Raw genomic sequence first — 21,748 nt, 5'->3', positions numbered from 1 at the left:
AATGATAAGTTTCTTTTCAAGAAGTGCCAGTACTAATTTGGTTATTGTACAGACCATGCTGAAAATGTTTCCCTGTCATGAACAATGAAATATGGAGTTTTCATTATTGTTTTTTACATAGGGTTTCCGATTATGAACATTAAGATAAGTCACTTCCATAACATATGTTGATGTAAAAAGTATTACTTGAAGTTCTGCCACAGGATGCTAGACTTAGTGGACTATATGTAAAATGTTACATAATATGATCAGAGATAATACAAGTAAATATATAAAAGCACCAGGAAAATTCTGCTCAATAGAAGATCTAGTGGATTTATTGTAGAAATACTTTTTTTACTGATTGCGCCCAAGATAAATGATTAAAGTGGTGTATCTATGTCAAGTGGAGTGTTGATTAGCTCAGTTGGCTGGAGAGCTAGTTTAGGATGGAGACTGATGCCAACAGTGTTGGTTCAATTCCTGAACCATCTGAGGTTACTCTGAAGGCCCTACCTTCTCAACCTCTTCCCTTGCCTGAGTTTGGTGGCCCTTAAGTTAAACCTGCACCAATCATTTTTCTCTAATGAGGTCTGGTAGGACTATGACTACTTTACATGTCAAGTGTAGCTGTTTTTTCTCCAGGCACTAATAGAAATAGATTAAATATAATGCATCTCTTACCCTTCATCGCATGTGTATTTAATGCGTGCACCAAAAACCAGGTCATCACCTTCTACCAGCTGAAATGTTCCATGTAGAATATCTCCAGGACTTCCACATGGCTTTACTGATATTGAAGTGGGTTGAAATAGCATTAAAAATTAATTTATGGCTTTAGCAATAAAACATGAACATTGATGCTTATTGACTAATATCATGAATGACTGGTTACAAAAATAATTCATATTTCACCATTGCTTTCTACTATCTGACTTAACTAACTATAAAATGAACAAAGATACATATTATGCCATCTGCAACATGGTAGATGATTTCCTAAGATCTGTTAAATAATTGGATATTTTAAAATAATCAGGTAACTTTGAATATCATTGTTATCTATCGCGAAATTGTTAGGTTAGCCATACAATATTGCGCTTTATTACTCATCGTTATTGTGTTGATAGTATGGACTGGTTACCCACAGCTTTCTTTTTTTATTCATTGAATATTTCAATGGTTGAATGTGTTGTGGACCAGATCAGACCCCTCAAAATATTTTAATAAGGCAGCCTAGATCCTGACATTTTCTTATTTTAAAGGTAGATGTGAAGTGCGTGTTCCAGATGCAGTGCGACTAGTCAAACTACTCGTGAGATATAAGGTGCTAAAGGGGATTGACAAAGTAGACATACAGTGAATGTATCCCCTTATGGGGCAATCTAGAAAGGGGTGGGGCTGGTGAAGGTAGGTGGGATGGTGATAGGTGAGTGCAGGTAGGGAGTGGTGGGGATTGGTCAGTGGGATGGGAGGGGCAGATAGGTGGGAGAGAAGATGGTTGTGTCAGGTCAAGGAGGCGGGGATGAGAGGGAGGGTTGGACATGGGATGAGGCCGGGGGTCGGGAGATTTTAAAACTGGTGAATTCCATGTTTAGGCCATCAAGCTGTAGGCTCCTGAGATGGAATATGAGGTGTTGCTCCTCCAGTTTGTGGGAGGTGTCATTGTGACACTGGAGAAGGCCCAGAATGGATATGTCACCCAGGGAGTGAGAGAGGGAGTTAAAATGGTTGGCAACCGGAAGGTGTTGTCATTTATTGCGTATAGAGCGCAGATGCTCTACGAAACGGTCTCTGAGTCTACGCTTGGTCTCACTGATGTAGAGGAGGCCACAACGGGAGAAATGGATACAATAGACCAAGTTGATGGATGTGCAGGTGAATCCCTGTCTGATATGAAAGGTTTGTTTTGTGCCTTGAATGGAGATGAGGGGGGAGGTGTAGGGGCAGGTGTAGCACGTCCAGTGGTTGAGGGAAAGGTGTTGGGGTGGTGTTGTTAGTGGGGAGTGTGGAGTAGACAAGGGAATCGTGGCCAAAGCAGTCCCTACGAAAGGCAGATAGGGGTGGGGAGGGAAATATATCTTTGGTTGTGGGATCAGATATAGGTGGCGGAAGTGGCGGAGAATGATACATTGCATGCGGAGGATGGTGGTGTGATATGTGAGGTCAAGGGGGAATCCTGTCTTTATTTTTGTTTGGTGGGAGTGGGTGTGAGGGCAGAAGTGCAGGAAATGCAAGAGATGCAGTTGAGGGCATTTTTGATCACCAGAGGGGGGAAGTTATGGTCTTTGAAATAGGAGGACATCTGGGATGTATGGGAGTGGAATGCTCCATCTTGGGAGCAGACACGGCAGAGATGGTGGAATTGGGAGCAGGGGATCATATTCTTGCAGGAGGGTGGTGAGAGGAGGTGTAATCTAGGTATCTGTGGGAGTCGGTGGGTTTGAAATACACGTTGGTGCTGAGATGATTACCAGATTTGGAGTCGGAGAGGTCCAGGAAGGAGAGGGAGGTATCAGAGACGGTCCAGGTGAATTTGAGGTTGGGGTGAAAGGTGTTAGTAAAGTTGATGAGCTGTTCAAGCTCCTTGTGGGAGCACAAGGCAGCGCCGATACAGTCATCAATGTAGTGGAGGAAGAGGTGGGGGATAGTGCCAGTGTAACAGTGGAAAGGGGACTGTTCCATTTATTCCTGATCTTTGTTTCCTGACTACCAACCGGTTTCTTTTATCCATTTCAATACACTATCCCCAATCCATTTGTTTTAATTTTACACACTAATTCTTAAGTAGGACTTTGTCAAAAGCCTTCTGAAAGTTCAAATAAACCCCCTCCACTGGCTCATCCATATCAACTCTACAAGTTACATTCTCGAAGATTTTGTCAAGTATGATTTCCCTTTCATAAATCTATGCTGACTCTGTCTGATCCTGCCTCTGTTTTCCAATGCTCAGCTGTTAATTCTTTTCTAATGGACCACCCATTACCCCATTATGGATATCAGACTGGCTGGTCTATAATTCTTGGTTTTCTCCCTGCCTCCCTTCTAAACAGAGGGGTTACATTTGCTGCCCTCCAATCTGTAGGACCAGTTCCCAACTCCATAGAACTTTCAAAGATGACCTCCCATGCATCCACTATTTGTCAGGCCACTTTCTTAAATACTCTGGGATGTCAGTTATCAGGGCATGGGGCCTTCAAACCCGTCAATTTCTCCAACACCATTTCCCTACTAATACTGATTTCCTTCAGTTCCTGCCTCTCACTAAACCCTGTATTTCCCAACAGTTCTGGTGTGTTATTTGTGTCCTCCTTTGTAAACACAGAACCAAAGTAAGCATTTAGTTGGTCAGCCATTTCCTTGCTCCCCATTATAAATTCCCCTGTAATGGACTGTAAGGGACCTACATATGTCCTCACCAATCTTTTTCTCTTCACATAGCAATAGAAACTTTTACGATCAGCTTTTACATTCCCTGTAAGCTTACTCTTGTACTTCATTTTCACTTTCTTAATCAATCTAAACTGCTCCTACTTCTTAGGTCAGCAGCTTTATACTGAACTCTTTCCATGCCTCTTCCTTCGATCTCCGAGACTCAGAAATTGGGATGAACAGGTGGACCACAGTAAAAGATCAGGTTATCGTTTCAAAAGCAAAAATGGAAATCAACATCTGTTTTGACAATTCAGCTTGCTTTTTGCCAATGAAAATAAGCTATATAATTTCCTTAATGAATTATCCCTCTTACACCTAAAATCATTCTGGTGATAATTCAGACTATCAACACACTATCTTGAAATTGGGTAAATAAGCCTGTATGTCCTACACCAGAATTGCTCTCAGTAACATTTGGATGTTAACCTATCTATATGTCATGTTTGATTATTTGCTTTACGTTCTGAAGAATGCTTGGAAGGCTAAGACTTTTGCAAATTGATTCCTGATACTGACTGAAAACTGGCTTCCAGTGTACAGACACAGGGACTCTCAGATTGCTGAGCATTCAACTGGCATTGAGCTGATAGGCAGTTTGCTTCATGGTGAGAGAGATTCTCATTCTCCCAAGTGCTAAGTCTGAACAGGCAGCAGTAACCATACTGTATAAAGTGAAAGAATCAGTTTTCAGCTGAACCGCATCTTTACCTTATATCATTCATTCCAAATGTAATTAAAGGACTTGGGATACATCTTTGTATAAAATAACGGAAAAGGTTCCCTCCTGTTTATTACATCTTCTGTCACGCTTTGCTTTTTGAGCTATTTATAAAAAGATTCCTTTTGTGATGTCTGCCAGATTGCATTGGCGGACATTTAGAATTACACAAAAATCCTCAGTCCTAACTTTTAGAATGTCATAATCCATTTCAACAAAGTTTACTTAAATGATAAACTATGAGAACTGCTACTACATCTGGTATTTAAAGGTTTTTTATTTGAAAAAAGTGGATTGAAATTAAGTGATGTAGAAAAGGCACTAATGCAGATACACTTACATTTGCAATACAATTGTGTGTTTGCATTTCTCCACACCCCATCCACACACTTTTGTCTAAGGCGACCTACATATCCTATCATGCAGTTGTAATTTATTTCAGTCCCATGAGCATGAACCTCAATGTCGGATACAGGTGCTCGTGCGACTTCAAATTTTGGAGGAGGTCCACAACCTACAGTAAGAAATAACAAGTTTAACATTGAGTATTAGTTGCATAAAAACTGGTATAGGATTGACTAGTTAATAGTAAAGATCACAGCATTTGGACAATCTCATTGTTTGGTCCCATAATTCAGGTTTATACATATACTTGGCATGTAAGTCAATTGTCCCCTCCCCCTTCTTATAACTGGTCAACAAGGGATAAAGCAGATGAAACTTGCCTTGTTACCTATAAATCATGCTGGTATGGTGCCTTGCTTGTCCTCCTTCTCTCTTGCCAAAGACAGAAATACTTGCGACTACCAGGACTTCCCAAGATTCCTGATGCTGATACCATTATTAAAGTCCAGCCATGCACCCCTTCAAGCACTGCCAGCCATGAGTTGTCCTTCACCGTGAATGTAATAGGAAGAAAGAGCAAAAAGCAATGGTTCTCAGGGCATATAGATGGCTTGGCTGATACTTTATTGCAAACAGAAGTTCATATTTGTAAATGAATTGCTATTCAAGAACTAAGCTGTCATTCTTTATGAGAATCCTGTCTAAGGGAGGGCTATTCTTTCCCCAGTGGCCTGTGTATCCTGACATGCAATCATAGAGTCATACAGCATGGAAACAGACTTTTCGGTCCAACCAATTGTGCCGACCATAATCTAATCCCTGCTCCTGGCCCATATCCGTCCAAACCTTTCTCATTCATGTACTTATCCAAATGTCTTTTAAATGTTGTAATTTTACCCACATCCACCACTTCTTCAGAAAGTTCATTCCAAACATGAATGACCCTCTGCGTAAAAAAAAATTGCCCCTCATGTCTTTTTAAATCTCTCTCCTCTCACTTTAAGAATATGCCCCCTAATCGGGAAAAGACAGCTACCCATTAACCCTATCTATACCTCTCATTATTTTATAAACTTCTTCTCAACATGGGAACATCACATACAGGAAAACCTTCAAATGATTGAAAGCCTTAATTTTTATTCTGCAACAAAGTGAAGAAAAAAATAAATAGCAACTGCATTTGTCTCTGGGAACAAACAGAGGTTGTTTGCCTTTTGAACAGCAACTAATATACAGTTAATGAATGATCTAGCTCACATCACAGAACTGGGTGTCACTTAAAGCCCTTCTGACTTGTTGCTGCACTGCTGCATCAAGTTGAAGGTGATATTCCTCTGACTCAATGTCTTTACCTTGCTCCTCAGAAGTCTGCTGCCTTTCTTCCAGCTCTTCAGCAACCATCACAACCCCTTTGCCTGCTCTAGTTCTGCAGAGCACAGCATGCAAAGGTTATATGGTATGCTCTGTCTGGACTATACTGCAAGCCCTCCACTCCACCACCCCCAGACCTATGCAAGCATTAGAACATCACCTTCAGCAGGCCTGTGGTCTTCTCCATCTTTGCTCTCATTAAAGAATAGACTGCATTGTATCGGTACATGGAGGTGGGAGGGTTACATGATTGTGTCATTGACAATAGTTACAGAACAAAACCCTTGTCTCCCAATCAACATCTGGCACTTGACAGTCTTAGCATAATCCTTAGTACAATGAGGGCCATGGAGTGCCTCCACCTGGCCTCTGACACGGGGACATTACTCTGTGAAACACAAGGCTGAAGCATTTGCAACCTTTTCAACCAGCAATGCCAAGTGGATGATCTATCTTAGCCATCTTCAGAGTCCCCAACATTACAGATGCCGGTCCTCAACCAATTCAATTCAATATTAAGATAGCAAGGAGGTACTGGATACTACAAAGCCTGTAGACCCTGACAACAGTCCGGCAATAGAACTGAATACCTGTGCTCCAGAAGTTGCTGTGACTCAAACCAAGCTGTTCCAGTAGAGCTACAACACTGGCATCTACTCGACAATGTGGAAAATTGCCCAGGTATCACCTATACACAAAATGCAGGAAAAGTCCAACTGGCCAGTTACTGCTCCATCAGTCAGTAAAGTGATGAAAGGTGTTATCAAGCTGCACCTGCCCAATAATAACCCGCTCAATTACGTGCAGTTTAGATTCAGCCATGGCCTGTCAGCTCCCGACCTCATTACAGCCTCAGTTTAAACATGGATAAAAGAGCTGAATTCCAGAGGTAAGATGAGAGTGGCTACCCTTCACATCGAGGCTCCATTTAACCAAGTGTGGCATCAAGAAGCCTTAGTGATACTGCAATCAATAGGAATCAAGGAAATCTTCTCTCATTGGAGTCATATCTAACATATAGCAACATGATTTTTGGAGATCAGTCATCTCAGCTTCGGGGCATCTATACAAGACTTTCTCAGGATAGTGTCCTAGGCCCAACCATCTTTAGCTTCCCTCCATCATAAAGACAGAAGTAGGAATGTTTGCTGATCATTGCACATGCTCAGAACCATTTGTAAGTCCTCAGATACTAAATCAGTACTTGATCAAATGCAGCAAGACCTGGACACTGACAAGTGGCAAGTAACATTTGTGCCACACAGGTGCAAGTCAATGACCATTTCCAATAAGAGAGAATCTAACAATTGCCTCTTGACATTCAATTACCATCACTGAATCCCCACTATCAACATCCTTGGGCAGAAAATGAACTGAACTAGTCATATAAGTACTGTGACTACAAGAATGGGGCAAAGGCTTGAAATCCTAAAGTGAGTAAATCACTTCCAAGCTGATCCACCATCTACAAGACATAATTGAGGAGTATGATTGAATACTCTCCACTTGCCTGAATGAGTGCAGCCCTAAAAACACTCAAGAAGCTCTATACCATCCAGGGAAAAAAATAACAGCCCATCTTCTGAGCACCACATCTACAAACATTCACTTACTCCACCATCAACATTCAGTCACAGCAGTGCATACCATCTACAAGAAATTCACCTTGCTGAAAATATTTAGTCAGCACCTTCCAAACTCATAATCACTTTCATCTAAAAGGACAAATGCAGCTGCAAGCTTACCTCCAATCCACTCACATCCTGCCTTGGAAATGTATTTCTGTTTCTTTAGTGTCATTAGATCAAAATCCTGGAACTCCCTCAATAGTGGAATTATGGGTCTACCTACAAAATGGACTGCAGCAATTCACAAAGAGAGTGATTGATAAAGGTAGCTCACTACCACTTTCCCAAGGGCAACCAGTGATGGGCAATAAGTGCTGCCCAGCAATCGATGCCTACATCCAATGAATTCATTTTAAAAATCCCCGGTACTTGTTCTACTGGACCTACAGGGCTGACCAAGGCTCACTCCATGAACTGTAGTGATATGTACCACCTGACCCTGACCACCCCAAACAGTCGACTGCCCCAAAGCTGCTGGACCGGTACGGCACATTGCTCTTGACTTACTGTGCCAGGGCTGAGTGAAGGTTGACTCCCTTGGTTTGACCAATAACTACTTTACTTAGACTTCAAGACATAGCTACTCAGTTTATGCACATGCAACATGTTTGCCACATATGCTGCTGTCACCAGGTGCAGGTGTGAGACTGCCATAGCATGGTACTGTACAGCAACATATCCACCTCCTTGACTGATGACAGCTGACAAACATGACAAGCTGTCTAGCTTTATGCTAAAAAGCAAGGCAAGACAGAAGTACTGTGAATCTTTAGGCTTTAGCTGGAGTGGCAAAGCACTAAAAAGCAGTGCAAGACAGGGATGCTGTGAGCATCCATGTAAGTGCAAAGTGAATGAGCGCTAAGAGGACAAGTGAGGAGCCTGAGGTCCAATTCGTGAGATGAATGCTTATCCCTTTCGGCAAAGTGTCCTGGTATTCACATTACAATGAAGGGTGCTGGTGTGCTCCAAAGTACAGGACTGAAGTGTAGAATTGTATTGTAACTGGATCAGAGATCCAGTTGTGTTAACACGAGGTTGTGTTGAAGCTGGTACATGTCTTATGCAAGAGGGTGTGCGTGCTGTTCCTGCCCATGGAAGCTGTCTTGAAACATGACTGTCCAACCTGGAGGCCCCAATGGTGAACTGGAGTTGCCAGCTACCTGCTCGGACTTTCATGTCAGGAATTGTCACCATCTCATTTCAATAATAAGGGACAATAATAAGCTGCGTATCAATGAGGCAAGATTAAATAATCATGACATACTAATGCATACAAATGGATGCAAATTGACCTCTCGCCACTCACTCGTGAGATTCTCATCTTGCTGTTCAAAACTTGGTTGGAAAATTAGACATTTTTCTCAATGTTTGGAATCTCATTTCTGCCAGTCTCACCATATTTTCCCAGCTGACTTGCCAATGCCCACACCATTCATGAGTGTCTTTCTTGCCTAAGTTGCAATGATGTGTGGGAATTTGAAATCTGCACATAGAGAGCAAACAGCGCATGTGGAAGAGAGGGTGGCAACCATCCACAGTTACGCTGGTGGACATTTGGTTTATAAGTTGACTAATATCTTCTGATTAATTTTTTGAGGTTTCAAAGATTGGCTTATATGGTAACATCCATGTTATTTTGTTTCCAAATTAAAATCAACACTTGTTCATCGGAGGATATTGGAGTGGATTGTAATTGTACATTTTGGCAAATGCAAGCAATTAAACTGATTGCCCTAAAGCTGTTCCAGTTTTTACTGAACCTTCCAAACTGGTGACTAATAATGCCAACCAGGCCCAACTACTATTTTAGCTCCAGGCTAAACCAGATTGAAAGAGAAATTAAAGTAGAAATTGCTGCAGAAACTCAGCAGGTCTTTCTCCATCTATTTCTGTTTTTTTGTTTCAGATCTCCAGCATCCTTAATTCTTTGTTTTATTTCAGTTCAGGAGAGAACTGAGATATGGAGACGTGTTGAAAGGTGCACTTCTTACTTCTCTCTGAGAAGTTTTCAGATTTACACAATCTGCAGCATCTGGGCAAAGGAATGGAAAATGGTGTGTCAGGGAGAAAGAAATACTGCTAATGGGGGCCATAAATGAGTGAAAATGGGTTGATTGTGATGAAAGCAGCCCATGTGATGACAAGGCCTTGGGTCAGGGTGTAGGTATAGGACATGGAAGAAGGTGTTCAGGCCCAAAAACGATTGAACTTGATATTGAGTCCTGAAGACTTACCCAAGCAGAAAATGAAACACTGTTTTTTCAGTTTACCCTGAGATTTGTTGGAGCACTGCAGTAAGTCTGCTGTCTGCCAACTGCTGTTCTCTCTCTCTGGGTTCCTTCTCCATCTATTGTTCATTCCTTCCCTCTCTCATATCCCCTGTCTTCAACATAGATGCCACCTTTTCTCAGTTCCAGTCTGTTCTGAAAAAAGGTCACTGGACATGAAACATTGACTCGGCTTTCCCTCCAAAGATGCTGCCAGATCTGCTGAGTTCCTCTAGCAATTTCAGTTTTTGTTGCATATCACTTTGTTTTTCAAAATCTTTAGAACTGTATTACGTGTTCATTCTTTGTATATTCTTTTCATTTCTGTAATAATTTCTGTTTTATTGTTAAAACCAGAGCTGCAGTATAAAGTGCTTGTGTTTCATGCAAGGCTACTTCTTTAAATGGAAAAAAAACATAATCTATTAAGCCAGATTTCAGTCTGGGTTCTGACATGTCCAGTAATAACATCAACTGAGATCATAAAATTTACTGAGTTCAGGAGGGATCTGCATCTTTCTTTTTAAATTAATTGATGTGTAGTGGTTTTGGACATAAAATGTCTGTGTTGTGGGAAATTTTATTGCACAGAATTTGAAGATGTTTTTAAATACTGCTAGGAGTTTACAGGAAGTGGACGATAGAGCAGCGGATGATCTGAGATTTTTGATTAAAGTTAAACTGAGAGTTAGCAGATAAATTGAAGGTAAAAGTAAAAGCAGGGTCCCATAAGGAAGGGATGCTTCAAATTATTATCCAACATTTCGAATTGGAAGAAAGGAAACAGAATTTGGGATGTCACAGCTGGAATTAGCTAAGATATTGTTTGAAATGAAAAGACTCAAGTTAGAAGAAAAGCAGTGTTGAAGGGAATGTGAGATAAAGAAAAATAGAGAGACATAGAGTCATAGAGTTATACAGCATGGAAACTAACTTCTTGGTCTAACTCATCCGTGCCAACCAGATATCCTAAATTAATCTAGTCTCACTTGCCAGCATTTGGCCCATATCCCTCTAAACCTTTCCTATTCATGTACCCAGCCTTTTAAATGCTGTAACTGTACCCACCTTCTCCATTTCCTCTGGTAGCTAATTCGACACACGCACCACTCTCTGCATGTAAAAGTTGTCCCTTAGGCCCCTTCTATATCTTTTCTTTCTCACCTTAAACCAATGCCCTCTAGTTTTGGACTCTCCTGGGAAAAAGACCTTGGCTAAAATTGTTTTTAAATGTTAATTAAAGGGGATTTCTGTAGCTACTGTGAGGGAGAAAAGGATTTGTGGATGGTGGGGTGGGTTGGGTGGGAGGAGAGAAAGAGATAGAAGCATATTTAAAAGAAAGAGTAAATGAACAAAACATGGTATATCCATTGGAGTTGATAAGATCCATAGCGGAAAGTTGAAGCATGTACTCCTTGTGATATCTTCAACATAGGAGGCACCTAAAATACTTCAAATAGCAAACATTGCATGATATTTGACTTGCAAACATGAGTTAAAAGTCAATTTTGAGGAAGTAATTAAAGATAGAGAAAGAAGTAGTAGCAATAAAAATCTGGAGAGCAAAGCTGAGACACTTGATGGATTTTGTGATGGAGACCTGAAGTTGGAGGATGAAAGGCATGAGCTGGGATGTAGAACTGAGAAAGTTGCACCAGTGAGAAGCAGTGAAGCCATAGACAGATCAGTAAATGAAGCTAAATACCTACCATTTGATGTGGTGTAGTGTGAAGGATGACCGAGGTTGTCAAAGCAAAAGTTGCTGGGCATGCAGGACTTAGTGTGAGGCAGAATGTGGCCCTTATTGGAATATTTGGCATGTCCTTTACTGAATTTTAGAGGTTTTTTTAACCATGGCAGAAAGGTCACAAAATTAAAGTCTCTGTGCATCGCACGTACAGAGCATTATTTTCAAAGCATTTAAAAAGCATATGAGCTTGATTTTTTTCCTCAATTGTCAGCAACAACTCGTATTTACATAGCTCCATTGAGGCATAAGTATCTCAAAGTGCTCCACAGGAGAATCAGCATGCAGGTATCATTGAGCATTTTATATAGATCACTACTCACTTAGCAGGCTGCATTCACAGTGCTTTCATTTTTCTTTGACTGATTACCTACGTAAAACTTACATGAATTAAGGGGAGATTTATATGACATTTCCTGAGAATCTAAGGATGCACAGGAGCCAGTCAAAATTGCTAGGGTGTAAACGACGACAGTGATGATGTATGATGTCATTCCCTTATTTCTGGATTCTAATTCATGCACCTCGAATTCTGTGTAAATTCTGATGTGTGGAACAACATGCCCAGATAATTAGCTGTTGTGCTCATTACAGGTTAAAAATTCAGGCTCCTTTCAGCTGAGATGGCTGTGTGCTTAAGTTGATGTAGATACCTTTTGGGCCAGCAGGTGGTAATATTGTATCAAAAATAATCTGTAGAGCAATCCATTCACAGGTCAACACCAATTCACTGAAGCTTCATCTCTTGTGCTGATCCTAAACAGAACTATTTACAGTGGTGAAATAGCAGAGGAGAGAATTCAGACAAATATCTTAAGCACTTGCTTGCCTGTCATCCAAATTTGTGCTCTTGTTCAAAGTGCCATTAGGTTCAATCGTGCCTCTACTGTTGGCAAGACCCTTGCTAAATTTCATATGCTCCAAACATCTTCATAGGCTGTATCGCATGTTGTTTTGCCAATTTTCATTGGGAACTGTTTGGCTAATTTTTGTTCTCCCATCGACCAACAAGGCCATGCCAAAACATGATATTTTTTCTGGTAACTCCTTGTAATGTTGTGTATGTTATTATTAAACATTCCTTTGACACATGTCCCTTCCTGAACAAATAAAAATTTGTCAAAACACTTCATGAAGTGAAAACAAAATACTGAGAATGGACCACCATTTGTTCGAAATTGGGTGTCAAAAAATCAACATCCCAAAATGTTAGCCTTTTCTCCTGTGATATGTAATTTCATGTTTCCAATATTTATTATTAATTGTATATTTTTCTTATTACTGTGATTTAGCAGGCAGAGCCACTTTAATTCCAGTGCCTACTTTGTACTGACGAGCTGTGATTTGTTTCATTTATCCATGTGTAAGTCATGCTTCACACAAATTGATTAAAATAATTAATTTCTTGCCTAAATTACTTCCATTAAAATGATTCTATCCTTTAGAACCATTATTGTACATAATCAGCGCAAATCACACCCAGTCACATCTAGTTTGTAAGCGAGAAGGAAGGAAAGAAGACTTGAATTTATATACTGCCTTTCATAGCCTCAAAATACTGCGAATACTTTACAAAAAAATGAATACTTGTGAAGCGTAGTTACTGTTGTAAGATAAAGTGAAGTAGACAGGTTTATCTGTTTTTTTTTGTTGAAATACTTATTTACAACTGTAATAAATGAAATTCCCCAAAGAATATTACAACCATGTTTGTTAAAATTGGAAATGCAGTATCACTGACCTATGTCACAGAAGAGCATTTATGCAATAATATGCGCGCATTTCAAAACACATTTTTCCTCCAATATTCTATTCTTTTTTGGTGGAAGGTTGTAATTCAAACTCACAGAACAACTATCTGTCCTTCCTAAGGCTATGTAGATGTAGAACAACAACTGTCATTTCATATTTATCTGCTTAAGCCAAGTAATTGCATGTAACAACATGTATCACTGGGCTGTCTTCTCTGTACTTGTGAATCAGGCTTTAAGTCAATATATCTTGCGTGGTCTGTTCAGGGTGACCATAGTCCCACACAAAAGAGTTTTTAATTTTCCAATTTTGTTTCAAATATCTGCATCTGTCATTGATTGAGAGAAGGCAGTTTGTAGTTGTCTGCGAGTTTTATGAAAGATCGAGGCAAGAGTCTCTCAGCATTGAGTCTTTCACAAGATATTTATTTATGACATCATATGATTTCCATTCAGTTTCCCAAGCTTCACTAGCTTTGAATTAATATTGTCAATGGTTAACTGTGTGGGTCCAGGTTGAAAGACCTTGTTGAAGTCCTGGTTGATTTGTTTTTCTTGATTCACTGAACATCCTGAAGGGTTGTGACATTGTGGAAAAAGCCTGGGTGTGTAATGCACAGCTGCCCAGATATTTGACTGCAGTATATACAAGCACCATTGCAGATCTTCAATGCACTGACACTGACTCTTATGCTTCCCAACTTGTAATGGCTAGCTTTTGAACCAGGTTTACTTTGAATATATGAGACAGAAGCATGCCAATCAACCCAACCAGTCATGCCTGTATACATGAGATAGTAGGAACTGCAGATGCTGGAGAATCTAAGATAACAAGATGTAGAGCTGGATGAACACAGCAGGCCAAGCAGCATCAGAGGAGCAGGAAACCTGATGTTTCGGGCCTGTTATCTTGTTATCTTATGCCTTGTTATCTTGTTATCTTATGCCTGTATACATGCTCCACTTTCCAACTTTCCTGATCAGAATCCATCTGTATAGTTCTGTATATCCTTCTCTCTCATACATTTGTCTAGTGTCTGCAGCTATACTGGTCACTGCACCCACTGCCCATTGCAGTAAGTTTCACATTCTCACCACTACTTGGGCAAAGAAGTTTCTTGTAAATTCTCTATTGGGTTGCTTGGTGACTATCTTATACAGTACAGTGGAAGCTGTTGAAAGAAAATGTTCCAATGGCGAGAAGGATTGTTCAGTTTATTTCATCATTCCAATTAAACAAAAATTGTAAATATGCATAGGAGAATCAATCCAGTGCGAATATTCTATGAAAGGAAATTTCAATTAACTACCATCCACAGCACCATACAACTTATATAAACCAGGTCAGCATATAACTGTATGCTTTACAGTCACTTATTTCTTTGCAAATTTTGAAAAGTTATAATTATGAAAAATAATACTTACTCCTGTAAGTTGCAGACTGTCCAGTATAACTACCACAAATAGCAATAAGAAATACAAGTTCAGATAATCTCATTTTAGCAGAACAACGGAGACTTTCAAAACAGTAGCCTTCTGCTGTATTAACAGAGTGCAGACTGAAACTAACCTATTAAAGTTTTACTTTAAAAGTCAATATCTGATCCCTTGTCTGTTTGGATAGTGATACTTTAGTTTGATGAACTCAATGTTAAGTCAACAGTATATGTTCCTGTTCTTGGTAAACCTCAAATTAAAGAAATTCTGTTTTTTCACATGTATCATTGCAGAAATGTTAATTTTACATAAGTGCTTTGTAAATTTTCAACTTGAGTTTGGATTATGATATTGCACATGTAATTTTCATTTCATCCTTGAGATATGGATAGCGCTGACAAAAAATGTATTTACTCCCAATCCTTGGTTGCCCTGAGATAATAGCAGGCCCGTGTAATCTCTGTCGCTCTTGAGGTCATGGTGGCCCCACACTGGTGTTAGGCACAGATTATATATTGACACAGTAGTAATGAAGGAATGGTGACATTTACACAAGTCAGGATGGTGAGCGACTTAGAGAAGAACTTGACCTTGAAAGTAATGGTATTCATATGACATTTTTCTTGCTTGTAGAGGCTACAGGTGAGGGAGCTGCTGCTGAGTACCCTCAGTAAGTTGTCTCAGTGACCCTTAGCAATCATACTGCTGCTTGTGGAATGTATTGTATAGGAGGGATGATTATTGCAGTGTTGATCAATCAAAACAGACTTTGCCCTGTTTTTATAGCCATGTTGTTGATATGGCTGGTCTAGTTATGCTACTGGTCAATAGTGACTTTCTTTAAGTTGATGATGAGGCACACATTGGTATTGGTGTCATTGAAACTTAATAGGGAAGGTGATAATTAGTGTATAATGACCATATAAATTTCCCTTTGTGTCATGTATAACTCTAGTCACTGGCTGGTTTTTCATCAGATTCACACTGGCCTTAGTTTTTTCTAGATCTACATTTAATCAACCGCTGTCTTGATTTTGAGGCCTGCTACTCTTTCTTTCCTGACTTTCTACTCTTAAGTCCAGGTCTGGATCAAGAATCTGCCAAGTTTTGTCTTTATAGAGAATGAAAATAATTTTTCAGAAAATGTTAGGTAAGTCAGAGCCTACTGGGAAGGAGGAAATGTGAAAAGAAAGTGTTGTAGAAATCAATGGGGCATGAAAGCTGATAAATCCCCAGGAGCTGATAATTTACATTTCAGGGTACTAAAGCAAATGGCCATGGATGTAATGGCTGTGTAGGTGTCACTTCTGAAGGTCTACAAATTCTGGAACAATCCCATAAGATTGGAAAGTGTTAAATAGTAAACTCATGATTCCAAATAGAAGGGAGGGAGAAAACAGGAAATTATAGGCAGGTTAGTCTCATATCAATGGTAGGAAAAATATTGGAATCTATCTTAAAAGGATGTGATAACGGGACACTTAGAAAATACCAAGGAGATTAGACAAAGATAACATGGATTTTTGAAAAGGAAATCATGTTTACTAAGCCCAATGAAATTTTCTTGAGGAGATAACTAGTAAAATAGATAAGAGAAATCCAGCGGAATGTGGTGTATTTGGCTTTCCCATGTGAAAGATCAGTATACAAAATTAAAGCGCATGGAATTGGGGATGATACACTGGCATGGGTTGGACATTGGTTAGCTGACAGGGAACACAGAGCAGAAATAAATCAGTCTTTCTCAGAATGGAAGGTGGTGACAAGCGGGGAAACACAGGGATCAGCGCTTGGGTCCCAGCTATCCTCAATATATATCAATTTAGGTGGGGGAATCAAGTAAAATATTTCCAAATGTGCTGACCAACAAAACTAAGAGCAATTGTCCTGATGAGGAGGAAGTAAAAAGGCTTCAAAGAAATTTATACAAGTTGGGTGAGTGAGCAACTACATGGCAGATGCAGTACAAACTGAATAAGTGTGAAGTTATCCACTTTGGTAGGAAAAACAGAATAGCACAATATTATTTCAAAGCTGATGGGCTGGGAAGAGTTGATGTGCAAAATAATTTCGTGGTCCTTGCACATTGTCCCTGAAAGCAAACATGTAGATGAAACACATAGCTAGAAAGCCAAATTGTATATTGGCCTTCATTGCAAGGGATATTGAGTACAGGAATAAAGGTGTTTGCACAAAATATTGCAGATCCCTGGGGAGACTGTATCTGTAATAGTTTGTGCAGTTTTGGTTTCCTTACCAAATAAAAGATAGACTTACTAAAAAGGGAGTTCAGTGAAGGTTAACCAGACTAATTTATAGTATGGCATGTTGCTGTATGAGGGTACATCGCATCAATTTGACCTGTATTGACTGGAGTTTAGAAAAATAAGAGGGGATTAGTAGAAGTACGTAAAGTTCTAACTTGGATAAATTAACGGGAATGATGTTCCTACTGGCTAGTGGCAGGTATGTGGGTGGAAGGGTGCTGGAACAAGTGTTCATGGACTCAGGGCACAGTGTAAACTTAGAATCCCTACAGTGTGGAAACAGGCCCTTCAGCCCAACAAGTCCACACCAACTTTCAGAGCGTCCCACCCAGACCCATCTCCCTATAACCCACCTAATCTACATAGTCCTGAACACTACGGGCAATTTAGCATGGCCAATCCACCTAGCCTGTACATCTTTGGAATGTGGGAGGAAACCGATGCAGATACGGGGAGAATGTGCAAACTCCACACAGACTGTCACCCAAGAGTGTAATCGAACCTGGGCCTCTGGTGCCGTGAAGCAGCAGTGCTAACCACTGAGCCACCATGCTACCCAGATCATTTCGGATGGAGATAAGGAAAAGGGTGGTGAATTTGTAGAATTCTACACTATGTATGGCTGTGGTGGCCACGTCACTGAATATATTTACAAAAGAAATATATAGATTTCTGGACACTAAATGTGTCGAGGGATATAGGGAGAGCACGGGAGTATAGCATTGAGTAAGAGGACCATGTCAAATGCTGCTGCAGATTTAATGGACTGAATGGCTTATTCTACATGTTTCCAAATGAGAAGAGAGTTCAATTAAATTAATGTAAATTATAAGTTTCTTTGGAGAAACTAAAAGCATCTATAAGATGTTGAAAACTAAAATCTGGTCTCAATTGTAACATCTCAATTGTAAATTCAATGCGTAAGCACTCTACAAGTTTTGCTGTTTAGCTAAACCAACTAGAAAGACCCCAGTTTGGATTCATGGTGCGTGTTTAATTATCTGGTCTTGGTCATATGTCCCCAGCTAGAGAAGAGGTCAATCAGCTAGTGTTGCTAAAAAAAATTACTCTGTAGTAATTTCTCCTATAAAATAGCAGTCTGATGGTGGCACAATAAGGTTTGATAGCTCAGATAAAAGCAAAATACTGCAGATGCTGAAAATTTGAAACACAATCAGAAAATGCTGAAAATACTCAGCAGGTCAGGCAGCATCTGTAGACAGAAACAGAGTTAACAGTTTGGGCCAATTACTTTCAATTGATAATTGATTGCTGATGTTGCTGTCTTGTCTCATGCTGAACAAGTATCATATGAAAGATGCTGCATGGCTGCTGGGGCCCATGAATCATATAATTGGATATTGCCTGCCTTTGATAGCAAATTAAAAAGGTACCAACGTATGAACATACAAACATACAAAATAGAAGCAAAACTAGACAATATGGGCCCTCAAGCCTGGTGCACCATTCAATAACGTCATGGCTGATCTATTTGTGTTTTGAATTCCACATTCCTATCTTTCAGCAAAGCCTTTGATTCCCTTACCTAACAAGAACCAATCTACTTAGGCCTTGAAAATATTTAATTTCTCCTGCTTCCACAGCCTTCTGAGGCAGAGAGTTTCAAAGTTGCTCAACTCTCAGAGGAAGAATTCTCATTTATGTCCAAAAAAAAACCAATTTTAAAACAGTGTCTCATAGTTCTAGACTTATCTGCTGCAGAAAACATCCTTAGCACCTCCACATTATTAAGATCATTCAGGATCTTACTATCCTTCAGTTAAGTCCCACCTTTTCCCATCACCCTACAACCAACACTTATAAACTCCAGGGGAAATATCACCAACCTGTCCAACCTATCTTCAAAAGACAGCCCACTCATTCCAGGTATCAGCCTAGTAAACCACCTATGAACTTCACCCAATGAGTTTACATCCTTAAATAAGGTGACCAAAACTGTACACAATTTTTGAGCTGTGGTTTCACCAATGTATATAACTGAAGCATATAACCTTGGCTTTTATGTTCAATTCTTCTCAATTATGTGCTGGAACTATGTACAAACTTTTGTAACTTATGCACTCAAACACCTAAATCCCTCTGCACCTCGAAATTCCAATCAGTCTTTCTTGAAGTAATGCATTGCTTTTTCACTTTTCCTGCTAACGTGAGCAACTTCACATTATAGTCCATTTGCCACATTTTTTCCCTATCACTCACTCAGCCTATAACTCAATCTATAACTGCAACCTCCTTAAGTCTTCTTTACAATATACATTCTTACTTGGTGTCATCTGTCAATCTAGCTATAATGCCTTTGCTCCCCTCAACTTTGATTCAAATTGTAAAATTTTGATTATGACACCTTCCGAAATGCCTTCTGGAAATCCAGTACAGTAAGTCTATAGGTCCCCCCTTATCCAGAGCTGCAATAAATTGGTTCAACGTGATTTGTTTTTGATAAAATCATGTCAACTCTTCTCAATTACTTTGAGTTTTTCTAAGTGTGCAGTTATAATCTCTTAATGATAAAGTCTAACACCTTCACCATGACAGACATCAAGTTTGCTACTTCCCAGTCCGATACAATCTTTCGTGAATCGAGGGAATTTTGAAAAATCAGCACCAATGCAGTCATTAGTCGATTAGCAATCTCTTTTAAGACTTTGAAATGAAGTAAATCTGTAGCAAGAGAATTATCAGCCGCAGTTCCATTTGTTTGCTCTTTCCGAGTATTACTTACCAATTTTACAAAATTCTTCTCTCCCTTCCGCCTGCTGATGTACAGCTGGAATATAGGTTATCATCAACAGAAAATCATTACCAAAGTAGCCACAAGGTGTCAGTGTTTTCACTTAAAAACACGGAAGAATTCTGAGAATACATGTTGAATTTGACTACAAGAATATAAGAAATAGGACTAGGAATAGGACACTTGGCCCTTCCAGCCTGTTTAACTATTTAGTGAGATCATGACTGATCTTCTCTCTCAGCTCTACCTTCCAGCATTATCCCAATGTGCTTTAATTCCCTTCATAACAAAAGGTCTCTTGATTTTTCTGAAGAAGGGTCCTGACCCGAACCTTCGGCTTTCTTGCTTCTCTGATGCTGCCTGGCCTGCTGTGCTCCTCCAGCTCCACACTGTGTAATCTCAGACTCCAGCATCGGCAGTTTTTACTATCTCTCTTGATCTCTGTCACTAACAATTAAATATCTAAAACTATGTATCCATGGCTTTATGCTGTAGAGAATTCCAAAGATTCACTACCCTTTAGGTAGAACATGTTGCTCATCTCTCATAACTGACCTCTTATTCTGGGACTATGATCCATAATCCTCAATTCCCCAGTCAGGAGTAATATTATCCTTGGATCTGCTCTGTCAAGTCTCAATGAGATCACTACTTACTTTTATGAAGTAGAAGGAATACAGAGCAAGTTTATTCCTTCTCTTTTCATGAAACAATGCCTAAATATAGCAATAAGATGAATGAACCTTCATGTACGCCTTCTAAGGCAAGTGTGTCTATCAAAGCAGTTTACAGTATTCCAGGTGTAGTCTCACCAAAGCTCTATAATATCGCATTAAGACGTCTTTACCCATATAATCCACTCCTTTTGTGACAAACATAGCTTTTACCTTCCCGATTGTGTTCTATAGCTACATATTATGTGATTTGTGTTCCAGAGCACATTAATACTACTGAATAATAACCACAGTTCTCTCCAAATATATTCTGATTATAATACCAAAATGGATAACATTTTCTAAAAAAAAATCAAATTCTTTTTGAAATGATAATAATACTACATTGCTCTCTTTCCCCCATTCTTTGAGTTACTACTTCAAAAAATTGATCGGTCAAACATGATTTCCCTATAATAAATGAGTGTTGACTCTGATCCAGCATAGTATTATTTTCTAAGCATGTTGTTACTGTTTTTCCAACTACTTTGTCAAATGGCTAATTGGCCAATTGGATAGTTTTCCCTTGTTTCCTCACCCTCTTCCCTTGAACATTAAGATTATGTTTGCTATCTGCCAATCCACAGGGAATGTTCGAAATCTAGAGAATTCTAAAAGATTAAAACCAATATATGTACTATCTCAGTAATCACCTCATTTAAGACGTTAAGATCCAGATCATCAGGTGCAAGGGATTTGTTAGCTTCCAGTACTAATGCTTTAGAAGTATTTATTTCTTGAAAGTCCTCTTTCTCACTAAAGTCTTGGTTCCTTGCTTTTTGATGATTTGTTTTTTATGGTTTTCTGTCGTGAAGACAGATTCAATTTTTTTTTTCAATGTTTCTTCCATTTCCTTGTCCCCATTGTAATTTCCCCATTGTAATCTCTAAACGATGCATACTTATTTTCACAAATCTTTTCATTGTTGCACATTAATTGAAGCTTTTACAACCTGTTTATATGTATCTTGCTAGATCACTCTAATAATCAACGTTCTGTTTACACCAAGTGCTCATTTAAAATTGTAGCTGTGTTCCTGAAAAGCACGCCATTAACTCAAACAACACTAAGTGAATCAAGGTGTAGAGCTGTATGAACACAGCAGGCCAAGCAGCATCAGAGGAGCAGGAAAGCTGACGTTACGGGCCTAGACCCTTCTTCAGAAAGGCTTCGCAGTGGGGTTAAAATTGTTTCAGAGATAGTAGGAACTGCAGATGCTGGAGAACCTGAGATAACAAGGTGTAGAGCTGGATGAACACAGCAGGCCAAGCAGCATCAGAGGAGCAGGAAAGCTGACGTTTCGGGCCTCGTTTCTGAAGAAGGGTCTAGGCCCGAAAC

The 21,748-nt window shown here is 39.6% G+C and overlaps 1 protein-coding gene across 2 annotated transcripts in view; it reads right to left on the bottom strand.

Moving 5' to 3' along the window:
* LOC125484271 (complement factor H-like) overlaps positions 1-14,767 on the bottom strand; it is an 80,556-nt gene extending 65,789 nt beyond the window's left edge. For both annotated transcript variants that reach the window (XM_048602308.1, XM_048602309.1), the window contains exons 1-3: positions 14,667-14,767; positions 4,473-4,646; positions 664-769 (exon numbers count right to left, since the gene is read on the bottom strand). In XM_048602308.1, the coding sequence (XP_048458265.1) occupies positions 664-769; positions 4,473-4,646; positions 14,667-14,739 (353 nt within the window). In that variant the 5' untranslated portion in view covers positions 14,740-14,767. The remainder of the gene's footprint in view (positions 1-663; positions 770-4,472; positions 4,647-14,666) is intronic.
* Between the last annotated feature and the right edge of the window lie 6,981 nt (positions 14,768-21,748).

Source organism: Rhincodon typus, chromosome 10, assembly GCF_021869965.1.
Source record: "Rhincodon typus isolate 14 chromosome 10, sRhiTyp1.1, whole genome shotgun sequence".
Lineage (NCBI taxonomy): Eukaryota > Metazoa > Chordata > Chondrichthyes > Orectolobiformes > Rhincodontidae > Rhincodon > Rhincodon typus.
This window is presented reverse-complemented; position numbering and strand designations above follow the sequence as displayed.